Source organism: Myxocyprinus asiaticus, chromosome 28, assembly GCF_019703515.2.
Source record: "Myxocyprinus asiaticus isolate MX2 ecotype Aquarium Trade chromosome 28, UBuf_Myxa_2, whole genome shotgun sequence".
NCBI classification, from domain to species: Eukaryota; Metazoa; Chordata; class Actinopteri; order Cypriniformes; family Catostomidae; genus Myxocyprinus; species Myxocyprinus asiaticus.
The window spans coordinates 36,169,465-36,194,889 of NC_059371.1; the positions used below are offsets into that span (position 1 = coordinate 36,169,465).

General features: G+C 37.2%; 1 protein-coding gene across 6 annotated transcripts in view; it reads left to right on the top strand.

Annotated features, from left to right (window-relative positions):
- The window catches only part of map7b (microtubule-associated protein 7b), a 50,113-nt gene extending 24,865 nt beyond the window's left edge, over positions 1-25,248 (top strand). Inside the window, exons 4-19 of one of the 6 annotated variants that reach the window (XM_051659542.1) lie at positions 1,498-1,661; positions 2,401-2,515; positions 4,649-4,747; positions 5,320-5,430; positions 8,404-8,520; positions 13,646-13,827; positions 16,152-16,294; positions 16,833-17,089; positions 17,194-17,344; positions 17,457-17,628; positions 18,110-18,214; positions 18,374-18,415; positions 18,521-18,575; positions 18,662-18,800; positions 19,620-19,828; positions 22,039-25,248. In XM_051659542.1, coding sequence (XP_051515502.1) covers positions 1,498-1,661; positions 2,401-2,515; positions 4,649-4,747; positions 5,320-5,430; positions 8,404-8,520; positions 13,646-13,827; positions 16,152-16,294; positions 16,833-17,089; positions 17,194-17,344; positions 17,457-17,628; positions 18,110-18,214; positions 18,374-18,415; positions 18,521-18,575; positions 18,662-18,800; positions 19,620-19,821 — 2,054 coding nt within the window. In that variant the 3' untranslated portion in view covers positions 19,822-19,828; positions 22,039-25,248. The remainder of the gene's footprint in view (positions 1-1,497; positions 1,662-2,400; positions 2,516-4,648; positions 4,748-5,319; positions 5,431-8,403; positions 8,521-13,645; positions 13,828-16,151; positions 16,295-16,832; positions 17,090-17,193; positions 17,345-17,456; positions 17,629-18,109; positions 18,215-18,373; positions 18,416-18,520; positions 18,576-18,661; positions 18,801-19,619; positions 19,829-22,038) is intronic. The other 5 variants (XM_051659543.1, XM_051659544.1, XM_051659546.1 and 2 more) reach the window with 5 other exon arrangements.
- The last annotated feature ends 177 nt before the right edge of the window (positions 25,249-25,425 follow it).

Below are 25,425 nucleotides of genomic sequence, written 5' to 3' on the forward strand. Positions count from 1 at the left end.
ATAAATAGTTTTCATTTATCACTTAATGTCATACAAAGTCCAGTAAACATAAAAAAGCTAAATCAGTATTCGGCATGACCACCTTTGCCTTTAAAACAGCACCAATTCTCCTAGGTACACCTGGACACAATTTTTCTTGGTTGTTGGCAGATTGGATGTTCCAAGTGTCTTGGAGAATTTGCCACAGTTCTTCTATCTATTTAGGCTCATTAGTCTCAATTGCTTCTGTCTCTTCATGTAATCTCAGACTGACACGATGTTCAGTGGGGAGCTTTGTGTGGGCCATGACATCTGTTGCAGGGCTCCCTGTTCTTCTATTCTAATCTTTTGTATTTGCAAAAGTAATGTTTGTGAGTCTAACATTTATATTTCCTAATGACACATTAAAGCTGAAGATATAAATAACCATCTTAAGACAAATGCTTTTGTGAAACATTTTATGTGCCCAAGACTTTTGCCCAGTACTGTATATTTTTTTCTGTGCATGACTAACTTGATAGGGCAGGTTGCTGAGGTGAAGTGCACTTGTTATGTAAGCTGTTGGCAAAGTGGTCGCCATGACACCCAGTTTTATGTAAGGGGTAAGAGACAAAAGACAGATAGGCCAGAGAGAGATTCAGGGATTCATTTAGCTCATTTTAGATTGTTTTTTTTAGTTTGATTTATTTTGTGGACAAGATTAAAGATGTTGTTCTAAGTGTTGTGTCTTCTGATGCAACTGCAATTCAAAATGGTGACCATAATCTGACCTTATTTTTTATCAGACAATGATTTCATTCAGAAAGTACTTCAGAGAATGTGTTTAGTAAAGTTTCAGCATGAAAACCTATAGAATTTTTATCACAAGTGCACCTTAAAAAAAATCATATATTGATTTTATTTTTTTGGACGTTAACTTATTTTTTTTATTCTGTTTGTCTGTCCTTTATCTCCTTTTAAATAAGTTTATTAATTGGTTTATTTACCTATTTTACAAATTTTACCCTGCTCTTGCCATGAAAGTAACCTTAGATGCTGACATGGTATAAAACAACCAAATAAAATAAAAATAAAATCTGCATTTTTATTATTATTATTATTATTATTTGTACAATATATGGGCCATTCTGTTATAAATGTTACAGACCATGTCCAAGAAACTGTTAGAGTACATTGACAATGTAACCACATAAATGTAACATTTCCAGGACCTTTGTTGGGCAAAAGGACATATGGTTTTGCCAAGTTAAATTCTGTTAAATTCCTTTTTGCGTTGCTCGTGGCCCCAAATGGTATTGCATGCTTTTTGAGCGGCCCAACATCACAACTTTGTCTCAAACAATGGCATTCTTTTTTTTTCAGTTCTTTTTTGTGACAGTAATGGTAAAAAAAAAAAAAACTACACACTTCACTTTTTACTCAAATTTCAAAGGTTTTTAAGAATTAGTGTGGATTAACCATAAGTCATTACATGAAATAAACCAAATGATTAATTGAAATGCCTGTGTTTATTTGCAGCTGCACAAGGCTCTAAGTGGCTGGAGAGAGAGGAGAGGGCCCGACAGTTTCATGAGAGACAGCTGGAGGAGCGCAGGAAAAAAATGGAGGAGCAGCGTCTGAAGGAAGAGAGAAGACGAGCCGCGGTGGAGGAGAAACGACGACAGAAACTAGAGGAGGAGAAGGTGAGCTTACCAGAAAACATCGATCTACGAGAGATATCATTCAGCAGTTTAATAAACGTATAAAGCTACCTCCTGTTTGTTTATCTTTTTATTTACATCAAGCATATGCCTGCATAAATAGTAATACTGTACTGTAGTGGAGAATGGAGCATAATGCAGGGGCCTTGAGATGCGTTTTATTGCCTAGGCTTGTTGCCAGTTATCCATAAAGCAGGCTAACTTACTTCAATACTGTTAGCTACTACTTTGGGGGAAAATATCAGTAATCGTCCTGGCTCTATGTAGCACAAATGTTACGGTTGCTTCTGTAAGCACTGATTATTCTCCAGATACTTGTCCAGACACCAGCTTGTTCTCATTGGTCCATCATTTTAAAACTGACATTAATATTTTGCATGACATATGTTGAACGTAACAGAGCATCTTAAAAATGCATCAGCCAAAGCTGTCTGTATACGTTAACTAGCAATTAAAAAATAGCACAGGTGGAATGCAAAAAAGCATCCTGTGTTTACACTGCATACACAGTATTTTTGTCGATTTTTTTTATGGTTTCACAGACACATGTATGCATATCCAGTGCTCGCACCTCGTGCACTCTCTGAAATGTATCAGTCTGAGCTTGAGTTTGAACTGTTCTTCCTGCTTGTGCTAAAAGTTTACTGTTCTCAGGCTTACAGCTATTATTGCTCTGCAGAGAAAGCAGTGCTCATCTATACTCATTATGTGTGTTTTTCAGGCACGGTATGAAGCCGTTATCAGAAGGACCATGGAGAGGAGTCAGAGAGCCAGGCCAAAATCAAACCGCTGGAGCTGGGGTGGAACACTTTCTGCTAGCACCTCACACAACAGTGGTAAACACATACTCGCACACTCACACATGCACAGAATGAAAAACCTGAATACAGTGTAAAGAGTTTCTAGGTATAGGCTTTAGAGTCATGTGACTTCATTAAGATAGTGTCTTTGTTTTATTGGTTTGTTTTAAGTAGAGCTGTCAAAATTAATGCATTAACGCAGGATTAATGTAAAATGTTTAACGTGTTAATTTTTCTTAATCACGTTTAATGCATTTACCAATTTTCACATTATGACATTTTATTCAGCTCTGTGTGAGGTTTGAACACTGGCTGAAATTGGGCAGAACCTTTGCGATGTGTTCACCCAGGGACATTACACTGATGCACACACAACAAACCCACACAAAACAGCAAATCAATTTAAACGATCAAGTGAGAGAACGGACCTCTTACAAAACAAACACAGATGGAACTTGTAACAAAAATCAAGTAGTTTGTTGCCTTTTTAAGGCAGATTTAATTACTACAGAAGCACGTCAAGTCTTAACAATCTTAAAGGGACCACTGTGGTAGGCTAGCTTGTTGGAGTTCTCCCAGTTAAAATAATTTCAGCTTTGATAAAAATAAATGCATTTTGACAAGAGAAGTGTATATACAGTGAAATTTTAGCACTTTCAAAATCTGCGATTAATCACTGTTAACTATGAAAAACTGTGATTTAATTAAATTAAAAATATTTTAATCGACTCACGGCACTGGTTTTGATACAGGCTCACTGTAGTTTGGTTTGCATGTTTTAAAGACAACATGAAATCAAAATTGACACTTCACTTTCTTTAAAAATGTCCCTGGTGATAATGATTTGCCAGTACATGTTTTTCTAAAGAATGTTTTTTTTTTATTTTTTTATTCATAATCGTTCATCGAAATTCGTAATTCAAAAAAAAATAATTTCTCTCTTCAAAAAAACATTTTTTTTTCTCTCTTCCTAAATGTTGTTTTTTTTTTTCTCTCATCCTAAAACATTTTTTTCTCTCTTCAAACATTTTTGTTTTTTTTTCTCTTCAAAATTTTTTTTTTGTTTTGCTCAGTGTTACAGGGTGGAAGATATAATTTCAGCTGAATTTTGGAGAAAGTCATGGGCTTTTTTTTTTTTTTTTTTTTTTTTTTGACAAAACATTTTTGCGTTTTATTATGCTGCAACGCAGACTAACAGAGTGAATGATGTATGTGGTCAAGTAATCAGAGACCCCTCCAAATCCAAACACAAGGGGTCACAGGAGATGCATCTGAGTGACCAGGTTTAAACAAGTTCTTATTGAGTATTGTATTATGCTTTGTTCAAGTCGTTTTGGCTGGAACATGTTATGATATCCATACGGAGCTCAGGGGCATGATTTCAACCCAAGGCTGCTACTTTAAATCAGCCTCCCAGCCATCTAATAAAGAATGAACGGGTATCCAGTTATTGTCCTTATTAAGCTGCATCAGTCTGTGCTTCCGTATCTAGGTGTATGAATGAATGACCAACACTGCAACGAAATAATAAATAGACATACGACACAATTAAACCTTGTTTACCTCCTAACGGAAGTAACGCCCATATTTTGCACAAAGCATCAGGGGTAGTAGGAAAAAGGTGCTTTTTGTCTCCAGCATTGGCAGCTGAAGGGTGAAGGTTTGTAGAACAGCAACAGCGCTGCCTACTGTAGTTTAATATTTTACGGACTCTGTGTGACTAGACCTTCCGTTGGAAGTTCGTCTCGCAAAATAGTCATGGATTTGATGTGAACAGGCCTTTACACAAGTTAAGTACATTGTGAATGCTATTTCATGTTTTCTTTACAATCCTGATATTTGTTTCATTAATGTGTGCCTCTGTCTGTTATTTGTTTGATCACTTGCATTTGGTTGTGACGTGTGTGTGCTTGCGTGAGTGAATGTCAGAGTGGTAGTGTGAATCTAATTCAAAAGAACATTTGCAGTACAGCATCTCAATTCTTTGCATACATCTGCTGACTCAGAGCTATGAGCTCACAGCACATTACCTTTGTTTCCCTCTATATTCTCCTCCAATATGTCTCTCTCTTTGTATATGTGGTTCTTTATCTGCATCCTTCTCTCTGTCTTTCCCTGCCCCTCTCTCTCTCTCTCTCTCTCTCTCTCTCTCTCTCTCTCTCTCTCCAGGTTTTGATGAGTCTGCTCTCTTTCCGTTGGATCTAGCTGGGCTGGGGCACTATCATGGTGTTTTCAGCTTGGCCCATCAGCAGCAGCTTTGCTCTAAATGTGAATATGACTCTTAGTGTGGAGCAGCAGAGTAGCAGCATTAGCCAGAGCTCATAGCATCAGTCCGTAGCTCTTTTAACTAGTTAGTTTTCTGCAAATTTCACCACGAGCACTTGACATGGAGACATAAACATGAAAGAACTGCTTGAACAATAGTATGTTAGATCTGACTTGTAATTATTTTGTAGTATTTGTATAGAGTGACATGTCCGTACTGTAGTAACAGTCTGTAGTTTTTGTTTTAAAGGGGTTGTATCACACACTTTTGTAGCCTTTTATATTTTTGTTTTCCTCAAGTTCATTTGTAATGTTTCTTGTAAAAAAAAAAAAAAGGTTTCTTGCATAAAAACAGTCATAATTTTGTTTACCATGACCAATTTCACCTTCTCTTTGACCCTTGGAATTCTTTTTTTTTTTGCTAACATTTCTTTCAGAGCTCCTTTATGATTCTTTAACCCCTTACATGTGAATTAGCAACAATGTTTAGAGGTTGATTCTGGGTGATTCTGATCACTTGTTTGTGCACCGGAGTTGTGCGTCTGATGCTGAATGTTGTGTCTGTCTATGTGTAGATGCTGAAAGACGGTCAGTGTCCACCATGAATCTGTCCAAACACACAGATCCAGTCATTTCCAAACGTCTGTCCTCGTCCTCAGCAACACTGCTGAATTCACCAGATAGAGGTAAATGCAAACATACACTTATTTCATTACTTAAAATCTTTCTTTTGTACTTTTGTTTTTGGGTCAAGATGTCCATACACTATCACATAATGACTTGTATTGTGAAATAAGTGTCTCACAAACAGTTTGGACTTGATTATTTTAATGTGAAATTTAACAGGAATTTATGGGATTAGACCATCAGTTAAACCACCCCTCCTCTGTGTTTTGATATTGAACATTTTTGTTGTTTTTGTGTATGTTCTGTGTATATGTGTATTTGTGTGTTGTGTAATATTTGTGTGTTGTACTGTTGATCCAAGCCTTACAGAAGCAGACGTCTCTCTCGTCCTCTTGCTTGATAAAAAAAAAAACACAAATCTCCAGAGAGAAGATCCCTCAAAACAAACCAGCAGGTGGATTTAAAACATCCATAAATCTTTGTTGATTAGTTTCAACCGGGATCAAACATGTGCTACACACACAGAACTCTGCAGTCTGTCTTTCTATTCCAGTATTTGGGTCAATGATGTGATGCTCATTTCAAGGTAACTGGAGACTGTAACTACTGCCTGCATTTGTTTGGACATTTTATTTGAACGAGAATGATATGAGTTTAGCAGGACACAGGCCTAATGATTTAAGTCACCTTTAAAATATCTAGAGGCAAACATGGCCAGTTAGAACAGGAGTAGGATAGAACAGGAGGATAACTTTGTCAATAATTTGTCCATAATTAATGGAAGTTCAAACCCCTTCATTCTGAATTGTACTTGCCTATATGAAAGTTTACCATTGTTTAACAGTGGCATTTGTAATAATAAGGCAATAGCCACAGGATGCTCCTCATTACTGTGGTTAGGTTAATGTAGAGATAGTCTTTTCTAAAAATAAATAAATAAATAATAATAATAAAAAAACATCTAAATAAACAAACAAACAAAAACTAATAGCCTAAACACATTTAGAAACTTTTAACTACAGCTTTCAGAGTTGTAATAAAAAAAGTCTAATAGATTCACCATAATATATTTAATATGAATCTATATCTGTTACTAATAAATGTTACTGCAGTAAACAAAAGAAAGAAAAGAAAAGAAAGAAAAACATTTTAGGATGAATATGAAGATGTGTATTTTAAAAACTGATGTTGTGCATTTGTCTCCTCTTTACGTCATCAGTGCTGTTTATAATGAAGGGGATGTCTAGCAGTTTGAGAGGTTTGAGTTCCTCCACATAGTGCTTTATACTATAATGTTCTCAGTAGAATTCAAAAGGGTCACATAAGTTTTGTGGTCTCTGCCGGCCACTACAATCAAGTGAAACCCGACTGAATCGTGCAAGTTTCGCTCTGTGCTGTCCCAGAGCTCTGACGATGTTATATCTGGAGCACGCTGATGTGCTCTGCGCCGGTTCGCACAAAAGCGTGCTTCATTCACCCCGCAGTGATGTGCATATTTAGTGCTTATAAGGTGCTGAATGTGAGATGAATACAATTAAATTTGCTTCGGCAGTGGCCGGAGTCACCTGATATTCACAGAATTTTCAATGCAGGAAAAACCCTGAAAACGTCACCTGCCAAAGTGGCTAGTAAGAGTGATGGAGTCGCCACTGACGATTTCTACCCACATTTGGCGGGTTGGCAGGTGTTAATTTAAAACCCTGGATGTGACAAAAACAATAAAACAGAGAGGACCCTTTTAGACCCTCATTACTGTGTGATGTTTTTAAAAAAAATAAAACACTGATATTTTGACCTTTTTATGAAAAGGCACATTTTGTTTGGTCAAATGAAGTAACCCTAAGGAAACTTATTTGTTTGTGACTCAGAATATCTTTTACTTTTTTTAAATTAATAGTTAAGTTGTGTACACACGTCAATTCACAGTGCAAGAAAAGTATTTTAATACCTTTTACTTGATGGTTACACCACTTGACATTTTTTAAGTCATTACAATTATTTATTTTGTAGAAAATGCTATAAATGTTTTTATAAAAATGTATGAAACCAGCATGAACACAAAGATTGCATTCCAACAAATTTGAAGTGTGTTTTAAACTAGATTTTATCACCTCTGATAACCTTATTTGTCAATGACCCAGTTACAAATGTGGTGTGTAATAGTGTATTGTGTATTTGTGCAGTGTTCATTTGAAATGGTTTAAGTGAGTTTGCAGATATCCCATTATCCACCAAAATAGTGAGATAGTCTCTAGTTATGCTGTGTGTGCTTGAGTGCATGCTTCATATTGGGAAACTGTGCTGTCATTTGGCTGTAGACATTCCTAATAAGGATGCACTGATGTAGATAATTTTGCCTTAATTGTTTGAATCTTATGGTCAATAACTGATATGTTGGCCTATCTTATAAATAGCTCCAATTTAGAATTGTTTTGAGTGAAATCAGCCATCAAAATCTTTTAATATGCAGTAGAAAAGATGTATAACTGTTTAAAACTTAACAAATGTGGCATAGATAAAGGGTTTACTGTTTGAGTTGTAAAAAAATTAAGCCTTGAAATGATCTGCTTCTGCTAATGACCAGTGATGATAATTTAAAAAAGTGCTGGTTGATAGTGAAATGGTCACCAATATATCATGCATCCCTAACTGCTGTCATCATCTTTGCAATTTGATTTTGCATTTTTTTTTATTCCTACAGCAGGTGGCAACCTTTTTGTGACTAATGCTGTTAACTAACCATGTTTTTCCTTGATTAGTTGATTTCACTAAACAAAAACAAAGCCTTAATGCCTGCCTTACAGTCACCAGCTGATGTCAGTGGGTTAACTCACTCTGGGCAAATAGAGGGTTTGAAGTTGGTGAATGCATTTGGGATGTGACTGTTCACTGGTAGCATGTTGAAGCTATTTGCTTAGCATTTATGTTCGCTGATCTGAAATATTATTATGTTTTTTTTTTTTTTTTTTTTTTAAGACAGAATATAAGAGACCGTAAATAAAAATTAAATGTGTGTGTTTGTGCCTGTCCAGGTATGCGTCGAATGCCTCTGACCCCATGGGAGAATACTGTAGTCTGTCGACTACAGACACCAACACACTCCTTTCTGGCCAGGAGTCGCAGCGCCATGTCTTTGTCTGGAGATGCAGGTAGAACACAAACACAACAAGACAACTTATACAAGTACACAGCCCTGAATTCTGCTGTCATATGAGATGAGTAAGGTTAAAGTGCTGTATTATGCCTCAACAGAATATAGCAATACTTCCCATATTACTACTACTAGTAAAAATTACAGACACAGACCTGAGCAGTGCTGGGAGGGACTAACTAAATGTAGCCACGCTACGAGCCTAATTATTTCTTTCACTAGCTCAGTTGTTTTTCAAGTAATTCAAATAGCTAGTCCCGTAACAAGCTATTTTTAAGTAATGGTGTACCGTAACATGAGAACTGTCTGCTGAAAATCTTAGCTCTGATGTGATCTGTGACTCTGTGGTGGATTCATATACAAGCAAACAAGTACTAAAAGAAAGAGCAGGAAAAGACAGGAATGAGTGTATTGCTGAACTGTGAGAGCCGTTTCTGCTCTCAAACGAAACACCTCTTTCAGAAGGATTTCTTTCTGCAACTTGGTTACTGCCCACTTAATCTTAAATTGATGTGTTTGTGCAAATGGAGCCAGAACTTATCTCAAATGGCTTGTGCGTGTGTGATGTATACTGTATGTGTGTTTCTTACTAATTGGTGCTTTGGGCATTTTTTTCTCATTAGATTTTATGGTAGTAAACCTAATTCATTTGATTTAAGGCTTTAAAAATGGGGAACTGAATCATCACTGACTGAAATTTTATGATTTAAATTAAAGTGAATGCACACAACTTTCCAGTTCCACACGTATCTTAGGATTTGTTCAGAATGGAATGCTACATACTTCACAGAATGTACTCTATACTGCATATTGAAAAAAATGTGAGAAATTATGCAGTAGTAAAGTAAACATTAAACATTTTGTATATACAGATATATATATATATATATATATATGTAGTAACTCAGCAAAAAAAGAAACGTCCCTTTTACAGGACACTGTATTTTAAAGATAATTTTGTAAAAATCCAAATAAATTTACAGATCTTTATTGTAAAGGGTTTAAACAATGTTTTCCAACCATAAACAATTAATGAACATGCACCTGTGGACCGGTCGTTAAGACACTAACAGCTTACAGACGGTAGGCAATTAAGGTCACAGTTATAAAAACTAGGGTGAACGTGCCTTAGGCATGCTGCATGGAGGCATGAGGACTGCAGATGTGGCCAGGGCAATAAATTGCAATGTCCGTACTGTGAAATGCCTAAGACAGCACTACAGGGAGTCAGGAAGGACAACTGATCATCCTTGCAGTGGCAGACCACGTGTAACAACACCTGCACAGGATCGGTACATCCGAATATCACACCTGCGGGACAGGTACAGGATGGCAGCAACAACTGCCTGGGTTACACCAGGAACGCACAAACCCTCCATCAGTGCTCAGACTGTCTGCAATAGGCTGAGAGAAGCTGGACTGAGGACTTGTAGGCCTGTTGTAAGGCAGGTCCTTACCAGACATCACCGGCAACAACGTCACCTATGGGTACAAACCCACCTTCGTTGGACCAGACAGGACTGGCAAAAAGGGCTCTTCACTGACGAGTCACGGTTTTGTCTCATTAGGGGTGATGGTCGGACTCTGGAGCGGGATCGATTTGGAGGTGGAGGGTCCGTCATGGTCTGTGTCACAGCATCATCGGACTGAGCTTGTTGTCATTGCAGGCAATCTCAATGCTGTGATTTACAGGGAAGACATCCTCCTCCCTTATGTGGTACCCTTCCTGCGGGATCATCCTGACTTGACCCTCCAGCATGACAATGCCACCAGCCATACTGCTCGTTCTGTGTGTGATTTCCTGCAAAATAGGAATGTCTGTGTTCTGCCATGGCCAGCGAAGAGCCCGGATCTCAATCCCATTGAGCACGTCTGGGACCTGTTGGATCGCAGGGTGAGGCTATGGCAAACTTGCAAGTTCCTTGGTGGAAGAGTGGGGTAACATCTCACAGCAAGAACTGGCAAATCTGGTGCAGTCCATGAGGCAATGCACTGCAGTACTTAATGCAGCTGGTGGCCACACCAGATACTGACTGACTGTTGTGTTTGATTTTGATCCCCCTTTGTTCAGGGACACATTATTACATTTCTGTTAGTCACATGTCTGTGAAACTTGTTCAGTGTAGTTGTTGAATCTTTTTATGTTTATACAAATATTTACACATGTTAAGTTTGCTGACAATAAAAGCAGTTGAAAGTGAGAGGACGTTTCTTTTTTTGCTGAGTTTATATACAGTTGAAGTCAGAAGTTTACATACACTTAGGTTGAAGTCATTAAAACTCTTTTTTTTATTTTTTTTTATTTTTTTTTTTAAACCACTCCACAGATTTCATATTAGCAAACTATAGTTTTGGCAAGTCGTTTAGGACATCTACTTTGTGCATGACAAGTCATTTTTCCAACAATTGTTTACAGAAAGATTGTTTCACATTTAATTGGCTATATCACAATTCCAGTGGGTCAGAAGTTTATATACGCTAAGTTAACTGTGCTTTTAAGCAGCTTGGAAAATTCCAGAAAATTATGTCAAGCCTAATTTAGCTTCTGATAGGCTAATTGGAGTCAATTGAAGGTGTACCCTGTAGAGGTATTTTAAGGTCTACCTTCAAACTCAGTGCCTCTTTGCTTGACATCATGGGAAAATCAAAAGAAATCAGCCTAGACCTCAGAAAAAAAAATTGTGGACCTCCACAAGTCTGGTTCATCCTTGGGAGCAATTTCCAAATGCCTGAATGTACCACGTTCATCTGTACAAACAATAGTATGCAAGTATAAACACCATGGGACCATTCAGCCATCATACCGCTCAGGAAGGAGATGCATTTTGTCTCCTAGAGATGAACGTAGTTTGGTGCGAAAAGTGCAAATCAATCCCTGAACAACATCAAAGGACCTTGTGAAGATGCTGGAGGAAACAGGTAGACAGGTATCTATATCCACAGTAAAACAAGTCCTATATTGACTTAGCCTGAAAGGCTGCTCAGCAAGGAAGAAGCCACTGCTTCAAAGCCAGACTACAGTTTGCAAGTGCACATGGGGACAAAGATCTTACTTTTTGGAGAAATGATGAACAAAAATTTAACTGTTTGGCCATGATGACCATCCTTATGTTTGAAGGAAAAAGGGTGAGGCTTGCGAGCCGAAGAACACCATCCTGACTGTGAAGCATGGGGTGACAGCATCATGTTGTGGGGGTGCTTTGCTGCAGGAGGGACTGGTGCACTTCACAAAATATATGGCATCTTGAGGAAGGAAAATTATGTGGATATATTGAAGCAGCATCTCAAGACATCAGCCAGGAAGTTAAAGCTTGGTTGCAGATGGGTCTTCCAAATGGACAGTGACCCCAAACATACCTCCAAAGTTGTGGCAAAATGGCTAAAGGACAACAAACTCAAGGTATTGGAGTGGCCATAACAAAGCCTTGACTTCAATCCAATAGAAAATTTTTGGGCAGAACTGAAAAAGCGTGAGCAAGCAAGGAGGCCTTCAAACCTGACACAGTTACACCAGTTCTGTCTGGAGGAATGGGCCAAATTTCCAGCAACTTATTGTGAGAAGCTTGTGGAAGGCTACCCAAAAAGTTTGACCCAAGTTAAACAATTTAAAGGCAATGCTACCAAATACTAACAAAGTGTATGTAAACTTCTGACCCACTGGGAATGTGATGAAAGAAATTAAAGTTGAAATAAATAATTCCCTCTACTATTATTCTGACATTTCACATTCTTAAAATAAAGTAGTGATCCTAACTGACCTAAGACAGGGAATGTTTTTATGATTAAATGTCAGGAATTGTGAAAAACTGAGTTTAAGTGTATTTGGCTAAGGTGTATGTAAACTTCTGACTTCAACTGTGTGTGTATATACACTACCGGTCAAAAGTTTTGAAACACTTACTCATTCTTAATTTTTTTTCACGTTTTAGAATAATAGTAAAGTCATCAAAACTATGGAATAACATAAATGGAACTATGGAAATTATGTTGTGACTAAACATAATCCAAAATAAATCAAAACTATGTTATATTTTATCATCTTCAAAGTAGTCACCCTTTGCCTAGAATTTGCAGACATGTACACACATGCAAAGACATCACCCTGGGATGCTTTTTAAACAGTATTGAAGGAGTTCCCATGTATATGCTGGGCACTTATTGGCTGCTTTATTATTTGGTCCAAGTCATCAGTTTATATATATATATATATATATACATACAGTACTGGGCAAAAGTCTTGGGCACATAAGATGTTTCACAAAAACATTTGTCTTAAGATGGTTATTTATTTATCTTCAGCTTTAGTGTGTCAATAGGAAAAATACATTTTAGACTCCCAAACATTACTTTTGCAAATAAAAAAGATTAGAACAGAAGAACAGGGCGCTCTGCAAGAGATGGCATTGCCCCCACAGAGCCCCCCACTGAACATCAGTTAGTCTGAGATTACATAAAGAGACAGAAGCAATTGAGACAGATTAAATAGATAGAAGAACTGTGGCGAATTCTCCAAGAAGCTTGGAACATCCTATCTGCCAACAACCAAGAAAAACTGTGTCCAGGTGTACCTAGGAGAAATTGGGGCTGTTTTAAAGGCAAAGGTGGTCACACCAAATATTGATTTAGCTTTTTTATGTTTACTGGACTTTGTATGATGTTAATTGATAAATGAAAACTATTTATGGCATTATTTTTGAAGACATCCTCACTATGCAACATTTTTCACAAGTGCCTAAAACTTTTGCACAGTACTGTTTGTATTTAAAAAATTGTGATATTGCTTCCTTTTCATTTGTCACATTGGAAATGGAAGTTGTCTACTGCAGAAATAGTACAAGTAGTATGGTAGTATGCCATTCCGATCATAGCCTGACAGTTTCTTTGACTCACAGATCAGTGATGTTCCAAGAGTTACCTAATTTCTCTCTAGTGGTTTGTAGACACTAATACACACTCTTTTTCTTCTCCTTCCACTGTTTCCATTTACTCACTCACTCACTCACCCTTTCCCTACCTGTCTTTTCTTCCCACCTCCCTCCCTGTCGCTCCTCATTTCCATATTGAATAAATTAATTATCTGTCAATACTCACTGGTCGGTTGGTTAAACTTGACCGTGGTACAGTGATCCCCGTTTGTCCTCGCTCAGCCTCCTGTCACCCAATGACCTCGATGTCCTTCAAGTCCCTCCAGTGTCACAGCGCCGAGCGACCAATCAAAGCTGGCCTTAATCTCGAGAGACCCCTTAGAGCAGGGTACGTTCCTCAAGGCAACAGCACTCGCAGAAAGACCACTCAGAATATACTGGTAAGCCTGCTTATACATGTGTTGTTGTAAACTTGAGTTTGCGTGTCTGTGCCCAATTATTCCTGGTCTGAAATTAATTTGCGGCTGATATAGCAGTGGTGCTGGACTTTATACTGACACCTATCGGTTTGGATGCTGCATCACACAAAACAAATATTTTTCGTTTACCATGTTCGGTTCACATTCTTCAGTCTTTTTATGTATGATTGTGTTAGGTGCTTGTGTCATTAGAGACTTGTGTTTAAAGCCCTGGAACCACTGACCTGTATCAGACTCCATCAATCTTCCTCTTAAGGGCTGGTGCCAGCTGTACCCAACCCACTGCCTTGATCCTGCTAGAACCTCAACAGACTTTACTCCAATTAAGGGCTAACACTAAAATGATGTCATTTATTGTAGATAACCCTAATTTAGTTTAAAGGGGTCATATTGTGGAAAGCAGGATTCTTGCTCTGGCACACTCGAGGCAAAATGTTTCTTTGTTCTTCGCTCAGAGCCAAAAAGAAGTTAGAAACAGATGAGCAATGACATACTGTTTATGAACATTCAGACATCGGCCACACCACTGTGGGAGGCATATGATAATTACATATGATAATGCTTAAGACTACATGTAAAACATCAACTGATATGACATTAAAAATGTGATATCAATGACTTCATCCCTCAATCTATGAGTAGAATTCACACAAGATCAGTAAAAGAAGCTGTTTTAACTACTTAATGATTTAAAGTAACATGTATGCAGTAGATAATGTGTAATTTATATAGTTTACCTTTTGCATTCATGGCGATAATGCGCTATATGCGATAATGCGCTAAATACATTTTAGACCTGGAATGCGCTAATACACAATACACGGCCATAAAATGCCCCGATAATCCTATTATTGTATTTTTAATGATACTGATACTACTGCAAAGATGGGTGTATAACAGCGTGTTAATGGGTAGAATACCGACAAAAGAATTGTGATAGGCATCTTACTTTGGGCAGATGTGTGAATGGCTGCAGATGGCACATGAGTGAATGGACACTTAAGAGTATTTGAGTAGATTTGATTCCTTTTTAAAGACTAACTAAACAAACAAACAAACAAAAAAATTGCACGACATGTTCTTGGAAAATGTCTCTACAAGTACAGATGTAGGTAAGTTTGCACCAGTTCACTAATAATTCTGCATGCCGGTGTGTTCATGTTGACTGATTGTAACTGACTGAACAATGTAACTGGAATTAGCTGCCGGAGCTCCAGGTGAAAATCTTTAGTGAACATTTATATTGTTCTTTTGGCTCCAGTTCTATTGGCACATTTATTTTGATTTTCTTTTTCTAAATGTATGTGAACCTAAAATGTGGAATGGATTCTTTAGTGGATCTCTTTTGTCTTCAAAAGTTGTGAAAGGATATCACATTACTCAGTCGATTTAAATATTGTAATTTGTAATATATTATTATTGTTTTTTATTATTAATAATAATAATAATCATAGTTATATTATACTTAACATTTCAGTTGTAATTTCTTAACTTTAAAACCCTCTGGCTTTTATTTTGGTGGAACACTCCAGGAAGAAATTCACGTTTCTGTCTGTAGGCTAGTTCACAGTAGTTGTAATATGCTTCTCATCAGGTGGAATGCTCCTCTGTTGCCATTCTCAATGCATTAAGTGAACCGAACTATCAAGCATCTACATCTGAGATTGAGTTCATGTGGAGCGCTCACATATTGCAAGCCGCAGTGTTGAAAAAAGCAGCGCATCATAGCATGTGCTGTGTGTGTGTGTGTCAGTGACAGACCAGAACTTATGCACTGAAGAGTGCTGCGAATGCAGACTGTATATTTATTTATTAAACGCATCCTTTGTGATTCACAAAACAATTGAATGGCTTCAAGAGACTTTGATTATAATTCATGTTGATCATAAGTCATGTTGGACTACTGTAATTGTGTTTTTATGTTTCTTTAATGTCATTTTGGAGCTTGATGGTAACGACCGTGACATACAATAACACAATACCAGAACACTGAAAAATGCTTGTTATTAATGTGGTAATGACCAAGAGAGCAATCATTTCACTTGTGGGGATATGAACTTTAATGTGCAACATAAACAAAGCTTTTTCTCCATGTGAGTGTTTCTGTTACTGTATTTTAAACTAACGGTTTCTGTTAAAAATTTTGGTCAAGATTTTCTGCCCTTTTTTTTTTTTTTTCCCTTTTCTGTCAAAAATCGAAAATGACATTTTCGGCCAAAAAAATTTCAGTGGCTGAAATTTCGGTGCATCCCTAATGAAAACGTATTTTGTGCTTCTTTTTGCAGGTTGACAGAAAGGATAAGGACAATGTGAGGAAGTCATGGAGCAATCTTTCATATCCCACTCCCAGTCTGACCCCGTTCACACCTAAGAGAGCTCCTTCACCTGTCAGTAATTGCAGCAGGGTCACCAATCCATCTCCCAACAGGTATACAAGAACACAGATGCACATACAGTATTGCCTTTGATATACAGATATCAATATAATGTTATATAGAAACATAATGTTACATTCCAGAATTTGACACATTTCAGTGTGAAACTAAATATTCAGCAGGAAATAATGTAGGATGGGACTTGATTTTAATGCATGATTGGATTTTGAATTGTCAATATTGTTTTCTCTGCCCACACAGTCTTGGTTACATCATCAGAAATGAAAGTCATTTCAGAGAACGTTTTCACATTTTGATGAAAAATTATAAAAACAAAAATTAATTTTAATTTAGTAATTGTATTTATTTATTATTCATTTTATTTATAATTTATAAATGTAGAAAAGATGGTCAAGAAGGAAAAGAAGAAAATGTATAGGCTATAAAAAGCAAAATAATTGTACTTTTTTCTGTCTGTAGTGATCAAGGGGAAATTGTGACCTCGAAATTTTGCTGTGGGTTTCATTGGACAGAATAAGAGAATAGATTAATTACTTTCCACTCAACAATTCTGTTTTTAATTTTTCCCAGGACCTCCACTACTAAACCCCCTCAGAAGACTCCTAACCCCAAAAAGTCCAGGTCTCCACCTCCTCCCGCATCAATGCCTCTGTTTCCTAGTAACCCCTCATTAATGCCTGGCAGTCTTAGGTCTAACAGAGTGGCACCAGAGAGCCCGAGAGTTGCTCCAGAGGGAGAGGGGGGCAAAAAAGAGGAGCAGGGTCCAAATTCCAACCCTCCTAAAACTGAACCAGAGGCCCCTGCAACTAAACCTGAACCCACTGCAGGTCAGTATTTATGCTCAATAACTCATTAACCATCACTTTCATCACCATTACTTCAGCTTGAATTTAACAATCATAATTTATTCTGTTCCTCCCTCTATGTATAGAAGGTACTGGAAGTCCTTCATCAGCTCGGCCCTCTGCAGGTACAACAGATCCTGAAGAAGCATCTCGTCTGCTGGCTGAGAAACGACGGCAGGCCAGAGATCAAAGAGAGAGAGAAGAAGAGGAGAGGAGAAAACAGGAAGAGGCAGAAAGGTGTGCGGTCACAGCATGTTGACTGTTTTACAACGGCTCATTTATTCAGTTTTTATTGATGGAACTATTGAATTGAACTCATTTTCAAATCATTGTGTTTTTATGTGTACAGACGCAGCAGGGAGGAGATGGCACGCAGAAAGGCAGAGGAGCGAGCAAAGAGAGAGGAGGAGGCCCAGCGGCAGGCAGAAGAATGGAGGAGACAAGAGGAGGAGGAGGAGAAGCGTATAGAGGAGGAGAGAGCACAGAGGGAGAAAGAAGAGGCTGAATGTCTGCAGAGACAGGTACACACACACACACAACACAATCACACTCATTAATCACACCAGACAGATGAATAAACACAAACACATACAACACTCGCTCAAGGTATGTGAATGCAAAATATGCCACAAGAATATATTGAAGCATTAGGCCTGTCAGTAGACTCAAATAATTAATTTATTTTTTAGTTAATGCTATTAATATCATATTCTGAATTATATTTTTAATTATATATAATATATTATATATCATATTTAATTATATTTGAATTGCAGTTTTTCTTTCAAAATGAAGTGCATTCAGAATAATGCAGTTTTAGTGTGTTCAATAGTTTTAAGTGCATTAAATTGATCAGTGTTAAACATATTTAAAAACTATTTAAACATTTATAGCGCGTTATCTCAGGCAGCCCTAAAAATAAGTAAATGTATCTTGTGTATTTAAAAAAAATTTTTGTTGAAGATATGCTAGAGGTCTATCCAAATGTGTGCCTTTGTTTAGAAAGAGGAAGAGGAGGCTCGACAGAGAGAAGAGGCAGAGCGTTTGCGCCAGGAAAGAGAGAAACACTTCCAGAAAGAAGAGTCCGAGAGACTGGAGAGGAAGAAGGTAATGTCAACAAAACGCTGTGAACACAAAATTTTCTAGTTCTGTTGAGTTCAGTTTATTGAGACATTAATAGAATTAAATATGATTTGTAATTTGAGAAAGCTGGCATGTTATTTGACAATTTGTGAAAAGTATCGTGTATGTTCTTGTGCGTCACAGCGCCTTGAAGAAATTATGAAACGCACACGCCGATCTGATCAGGTAAGATTTGATACCTGCATGTAATTGCTGCCTCCTTTACAGCATTGATGCCAATAATTTGAGATACTGGCTGTCTCTCTAACACACACTCTGTTTCACTTGAAGAAAATAACTCCTCAGAGAAATGGTGATGTCAGCCAACAGAGTGGACATGATTCAGGTAAGTGAATCTTTTAAAAAGCTATAAACAGAATGATTCATTTGCGAATCTGACATCATAAGTTCACTCTCTCTTCTCTTTTTTAGCGAGTACAGTATCCAGTAGCCCGTCAGTGAGTGTGTTATCCCCTAAGTCTCCTGAAACCTCTGTGACAGAACGTAGTGACAGTAATGGACACATGGGCCCCAGCTTCATTACACCTATACTGCCACTTGCAGGTCACAGGTGAGTCCAGCGCACTGCTTACTTTCATAATAAATCATAATAATAAACGATCCGAGCCATGGCTTAGTGGTTAGTACACATGCTTCCAATCCAATTCGCCCCTCTTCTTCATTTTCGATCCATTCTCCAGTATAATATCAATAAAAGTGGCAAAAAGGCCAAAAATAGAAAATCACAGATTTTTCTGGATTTAAACCGCTGTGAGTGTGAAGTAATCTATTCTGTTTATTTTATTATGAAGATTTTTCAGCAGTAGAAAAAAGCAATAATAATATTGAGATTTTTTTGTTCGAGGCCTTTTTTGTGCTTTTAAGCAATTCCGTGTATAGTAACTCTTTAGCTCTATGACTCTAATTCATTATTTGATATTAGCGAGGTGTGTTAAATTGCACTTCTGTTCTAACTGAACTATTTTAGTTTACTATTAAAATTCAGTTTTATAGCACAGCTAATATTTTTTGCCTTCAAATTTATTTTATTTTTCCTAATTTGTGTGGCACTTTAGAGCAAATCATACTAATTCATTAATGCAAAGTAATGTAGAAGAATGTCTCTCTCCTGCCCTCTGCTGGTTACAGTGGGAACTGTAACTCATTGCCTACTTTATAAGCTTTAATAAATCAGTTTACAAGAAGCGTGAGCACTGTTTACAACTGCTTATCAATTTACTAACCACTCAGTGGTAGGTTTATGTTTATTATTCACAACATTTTCTTTAAGACTATAATGTCTTTTAAGCCATGCTTAATCAGAGAAAATACAAACTTGATGTAAAATATTATAGTTTGGTATTAAAGGCTCTGTTTCTTCTGTCTTCAGTACAAGTGTTGCTGCCCAGCTCAGAGAAAATGGCATTGTTTCAGAGATAAAGGCCATGGCGGCCCAAGTGTCCCGTCAAGAAGGAGACGGAGAGGAGGTAGCAAATGAAGAGCAGGAGAAGAGAAGGGTTCCCTTCTTGGCCTTCAGAGGGAACAGCAGCACACATAATATAAGTGAACTGGAGGAGAATCCAGCACTGTAGAGTGCAGGTGAGTCAATCAGGCCTTAGCATCTTCTATCACATCAATGAGCATGTTTGCATGCACACCAGTACGTGATTACTCTCGAAATTCTGCTTATTTAAAAAATCTGACAAAGCAAGGAATACACGTTTACATGATATTGTGAAACAGTGAAGAGGCATGTGCTCAACACGTGCGCACATTGGATGAGCTGGTAAGAACGCCACGTGAAATCATACCAAAATTGCCAGTCTTCAAAATTTAAAATAGTTAAAAGGTCATTCTGAGTCATCTCAGCCAGAGGTCCCTGGCTCAAAATCTAGTTTTTGATATATATTTATTTTTACTGGTAAAAGATGAACATAAATAATGATGAAAGCCAAAGTATTAAATGCCATGGAAAAATATTTACGGAGTAATCTATTATTTTGTTGAGTGGGATCAAAATGACAATTTTCACCTTTGATTTTGGAGCAAAACTACAGGTCAGAAAAGAACTTTAGAACGATGGCTGCATCATTATTTTATTTTTACACAGAGATAGGTAGGTCTATTACTAAAATCAGCCACCGCATCTGAGACCGTCAATCCGTGCATCTTATCACGTGGCTTGTTGAGCGCGTTACCGCGGAGACATAGCGCGTGTGGAGGCTTCGCGCTATACTCCGCGGCATCCACGCACAACTCACCATGTGCCCCACCGAGAACAAGAGCCACATTATATCGACCACGAGGAGGTTACCCCATGTGACTCTACCCTCCCTAGCAACCGGACCAATTTGGTTGCTTTTGAGACCTGGCTGGAGTCACTCAGCACGCCCTGGATTCGAACTCACAACTCCAGGGGTGGTAGTCAGCATCTTTACTCGCTGAGCTACCCAGGCCCCGTATTAATCTTAATATTCTTGTAGATTCTGGTTCAGAACAAACTTTACCTTTTGTATCTTCATTTTTCAGGCCCTATATGGTTAAATCCCTGAGAGATATGGCTCTCAATGTGGCTCCAAGTGTGAATTGTTAAATTTTACCCATTTTCAGTTGTTGAAAACCAAATGTGGGTCACATGGAATAAAGCTATTTTTTCTTTGCTACTTTTTTCGTTGATATGTAAATGTGGTTTTTCAAATGTTATGTGCTTATGGTTGTGATGGAAATTTTTTGAACAAACCATTAAGGAAGCTTATGTTTGGTAAATGGATTGGGGAGAGGCTTTTTTTGTGTGTTGTTAACATTCAAGGATGTAGTACATTGGACTCTTAAACATGTCTTTTTTATTATTTTAATACGTTCCTTGAGGTTCACTTTTTCAATTTGTAAAACATGATTTTCCACCCTCATTCTGACCCTCTTTCAAAAACGCTCTGATTTGGTGCTGCCTCTCCTTTAAGACTTGACAGTAAATGGCCACTTTTATGATTGGCTCTCTGCTCTTGACTGACCTGCTCTCTCCTTGCCATCTGACTGCTCACCACTTCTGGGCGGGCCTACTGAAGTGGTAAGGTAAAATAGGCATTGATGTGTTGTTGTAGAGGCGGGCAGATGCAAATGTCTACCACAGTGTGACATCACAATGTGGAGGAAGTAGAGGATGAGTCATTTGATTCAAACAAATGCTCTTTTTGCAGTGAGGAGGAAGTTTTGAGTTCTGAAACATACAGTATTTTTTTATTGTACAATGAACTCTTATGTCAAAAGATCAAGAACCATTTTATACCTTATGTCATGACCCCTTTAAATATTAACTATAGGTAAAGTTAGTCAAGGAAAAGATATGATGTTGGCTTGACAAAGCCTTTGTCTGAAAGTTTTAAAACAATAGATGGATGGATAGATAGATGGATAGTCAAGTACCTTCAGATAAAACCGTCAGAAAGATGTATAGAGTTGTATTGTAACTTAAAACCAGGCCTTGTGTATGATTGTTTGGTGTTGGAATATTCCGTCAGTGTAACTCTGTGGGATGTTTTGGGATATTTAATGGTTTGCTGTGCAAAAATTATTCCGATTAGTTAGAAAATATACAGCAACACAATTCAGAACAGTCTGAAGGTCTGTGCCATGTTTGGTTGATATAGCTTGAAAGCTCTAGGAGGAGTTACAATTCATAATTTTGGTCTTGGTTTAAGGAATTTGAAAAAACCCTAAACAGTCTGTAGAATAAAAATATTTTGGCTGTGTGAAGCCAACATAAGAACATATGTCCCCATTTATCTGATTTTGATTTCCTTTAATTGCAGATGATGTATGAACACAAATAATGATGGGAGTGCTGCGTGCAACACAGGCAAGAAAAATAGGACGAGTCAGAGGGAGACCCCTCACTGTATCTCCCTCCTTCTGACACTCAGACACCTCAAACTGCAAAGAGAAATTAAGAAGGAAAAACCTCTGACCATCTCCTCACAGCGGAGACGGATCTCCTGAATATCCGCTCCAATCTCCCCAAACTGAAGGTGGTACGGCTCAAACTAATTATCCACTGTTAATGGAGTGGGGCCACTCTTTGTTGGTGACTATAAAGTCATATCTAATACTTGAAGAATTGTATGGTCTCTGTCATGGAAACTCCTATGAAGTGCTTAAGGAATGTGTGACGAGAGAGTAGTGGTGATTATGTTAACATAGGTTTATGGCAAAACCTCCTAGTTTTGCTCCCTTTATGCCAGCAATGGAGTGACCGAACTCTCTGCTTAATTTTGTATAATTAATTATTCATTGTTAATAATGAATAGAACATATTTTCCTCCCTCTTTGTAAAGCTTGAACAGATGTTTGCCTCTTAAATGATGAATTTTGCTACAGGTATGGTTGCAAAGATCTCTTGCTCCATTGCACCCCAGCATACGGCTGTCTGCGCAATCTGAACAAAGCAAACGTTTGAGTAAATATCACAAATCCAGGTCACATTTTCCCCCAAAATCAAAACAAAGAAATAATAAATTTTGCATAAAGAAAATTAGGCCTATTAGGACCATTAACATTTTTTTGCATTGTACACAGTTTCCACACAGTTTTCATAACTGTAATGCCAAAAAATACGTATATATTATTTAAATTGTAAAGTATTTATACGTCATGGTAGTATTTGTTGCAATGCCAGTAATTTATCATGATTTAATTTATGTATATAAAAAACAATTGTAATGACATTACATGAATCACTATTATCTTTTTACACTTAATCACTTTTGAGAACATAGGCTTCATTTTGATTTTGGGGTAAAATGTGACTTAGATATTTTTTTCGTGAGCTTCTCTTTTGATGGTTGGCTAGCCGCGTTGTTCTGTGTAACTTTAATCACAGATATGAAAGAGGAACTTGTAACTAGTCTATTTCATCGATAGAATCCATTCAAGATAATCCAATAAAAAAATGAATATAATGAATTAGGGGTGCACCGATCGATCGGCCACCGATCAAAATCAGCTGATCTTCATCTTAAATCCGTAATCAGCCAGCCGATCATGCCTAGAATCAGGTCGATCTTTTTTGCAGCATGCAGGGAATTGCGCATACAGTGCCGCTGTAACGAATGAGCGCTTGTTTAGTCCTTGAAGCATGACAGAGTGGCCTTTGGAGGGTGAGTTGTTGGCAATTCTAAGCATTCACAAATTTAAACTTTCAGACATGATGTAATTCACATGAATATGCCGTTTTGTTTTTAAAAATGTGTAAGAATTGCACATTGCCCATTACGAAATTGCCCATTGTCTAGAGTTATTACGGTAGTAATTCTGACTCGCTGCACTGTGAGCAGGAAGAGGATAAAGAGGCTGCTAAAGGGTATAAAAACGAATTAAACAACAAATAAACATGCAAATACAAATCTGAGTACACGTGACAATCAGATGCTGTGTGGAGCGATTAGAGACTGTTTGAGCCTTCATGAGCACTTTTAGCTTTACTCTCTTTAACATAAGCGCTCTCCAGGTGCTCTCAATATCTCATCAGCCACTCATCCCAGCGCTATTCTGTGAGCGTCCCAATTTAAATCAGATTAATGTTGGTCACAATACCACTAATAACATTTGTGTTACAACAAGACACCAAAGACAGTAAACAAATCATAGATATTAATGATTTCTCACTGGAGCAGTTTTAGAGCTTGTAATGGATATATTTTTCTTATTTTTGAACATACCTCTGCTGTGTGTGATGCTCTCATGGTTTTTACTGATTGCCAGTATGTCACAATGACCTTTTGATATTGACAACAGAACTATTCATAACTGTTTCAAAACAAATAAATGTTAGCAATTCACAATTAATGTAATTTTGGTAACTTTATAAAAAGGTTATATTAGTTTATGCATTAGGTATGAACAAACAATGAACAGTGTATTTTTTTCATAATGTTAGGTAATACAAATACAATTGTTCATTGTTAGTTCATAGTGCATTAATGTTAACTAATACAACTTTTGATTTTAAAAATGTATAGTATATGTTGTAACTGACATTAAGTTCATTAGTTCATGTTAACTTATGTTTTTAAATAATGTTAACAAATGGAAACTTTTTGTAAAGTGTTACCGTAATTTTACTGTGTGGGGCATAAACATATAACTGCAGCATATAACTTTCAAAAGTATGGCAAAGAGCACTTTAAAAATAAAATAAAATCAGAGATCGGTATCAGCCTCAAATTTCCTGATCGGTGCACCACTATAAAGAATGAAATCTCGCAAAATCAATTGTAATAAAAAATGAGCAGAATCTCTTTACATTTTAAATGCTGCTACCTATGTCTTTCCTTTGCCTTATCAGATGAAGTAACTTTTTGATGACTTGTTAGTAACCTGTGACCTCTTTATCTGTTTAAGGGCTGATTTGTTTTTTGTGTTAAAAATAATCCTTAGTTCATCTATGAAGCTTCCAATAAATGCTGTCGGTTTAGCCCTTTCAGTGCTGCTACATCATGTATTAATTTTACTTTCCTTCCAAGTCCTGTGTGATATCATGATGACAGAGGGCTTATGTAATACCAAGTATCCTTTATAGGGAACACTACTTTATAATCCACTTTGTCCTTGTAAACAACAAAGACTTCAGTTACAAGAGACAATGCAAATAAAGGCAGGGATCGATTACATATCAGATAAGTCTAAACAGACACAAAATAAATTTCTAAATGCATTAACAGTATAAAGCATTAATACAAGATGCACAAAATCTGACAGCATTATCTTGGGAAACTGTGAGAGAGGGTTTAAGACCAGCACAACTTCACTGAGAGACAGAGTTCTCAGTGAATACTTAATCTTCTGTATTATTTAACAAAAAATAAATCTGATAAAGCCCTATGTGCCCTTGACCAAATCAACAGCACTGAGTACCACATTGAAAAACTGAAGGATTTTTTCCCGACCAATTCGATCTATATTGCATGTACAGATGATCAAAAGCAATAAAATGTTTTGTTCAGAAACAACTAAGACTGCTTCATTTTGTAACTTGACATAATGTGCTTGCTGCATGCATCCCTAACAGGATAAATGTCACCGTAAATGAGGGCTGTTGTTAAAAATTAAGTTACTAACCTTGATGAAACTTCTGCATGTAAAAGCAACTGTTTAGAAAAGGGGGTATTTTTTTTTCTTTTTTTTTTTTCTTCTTTTTTTGG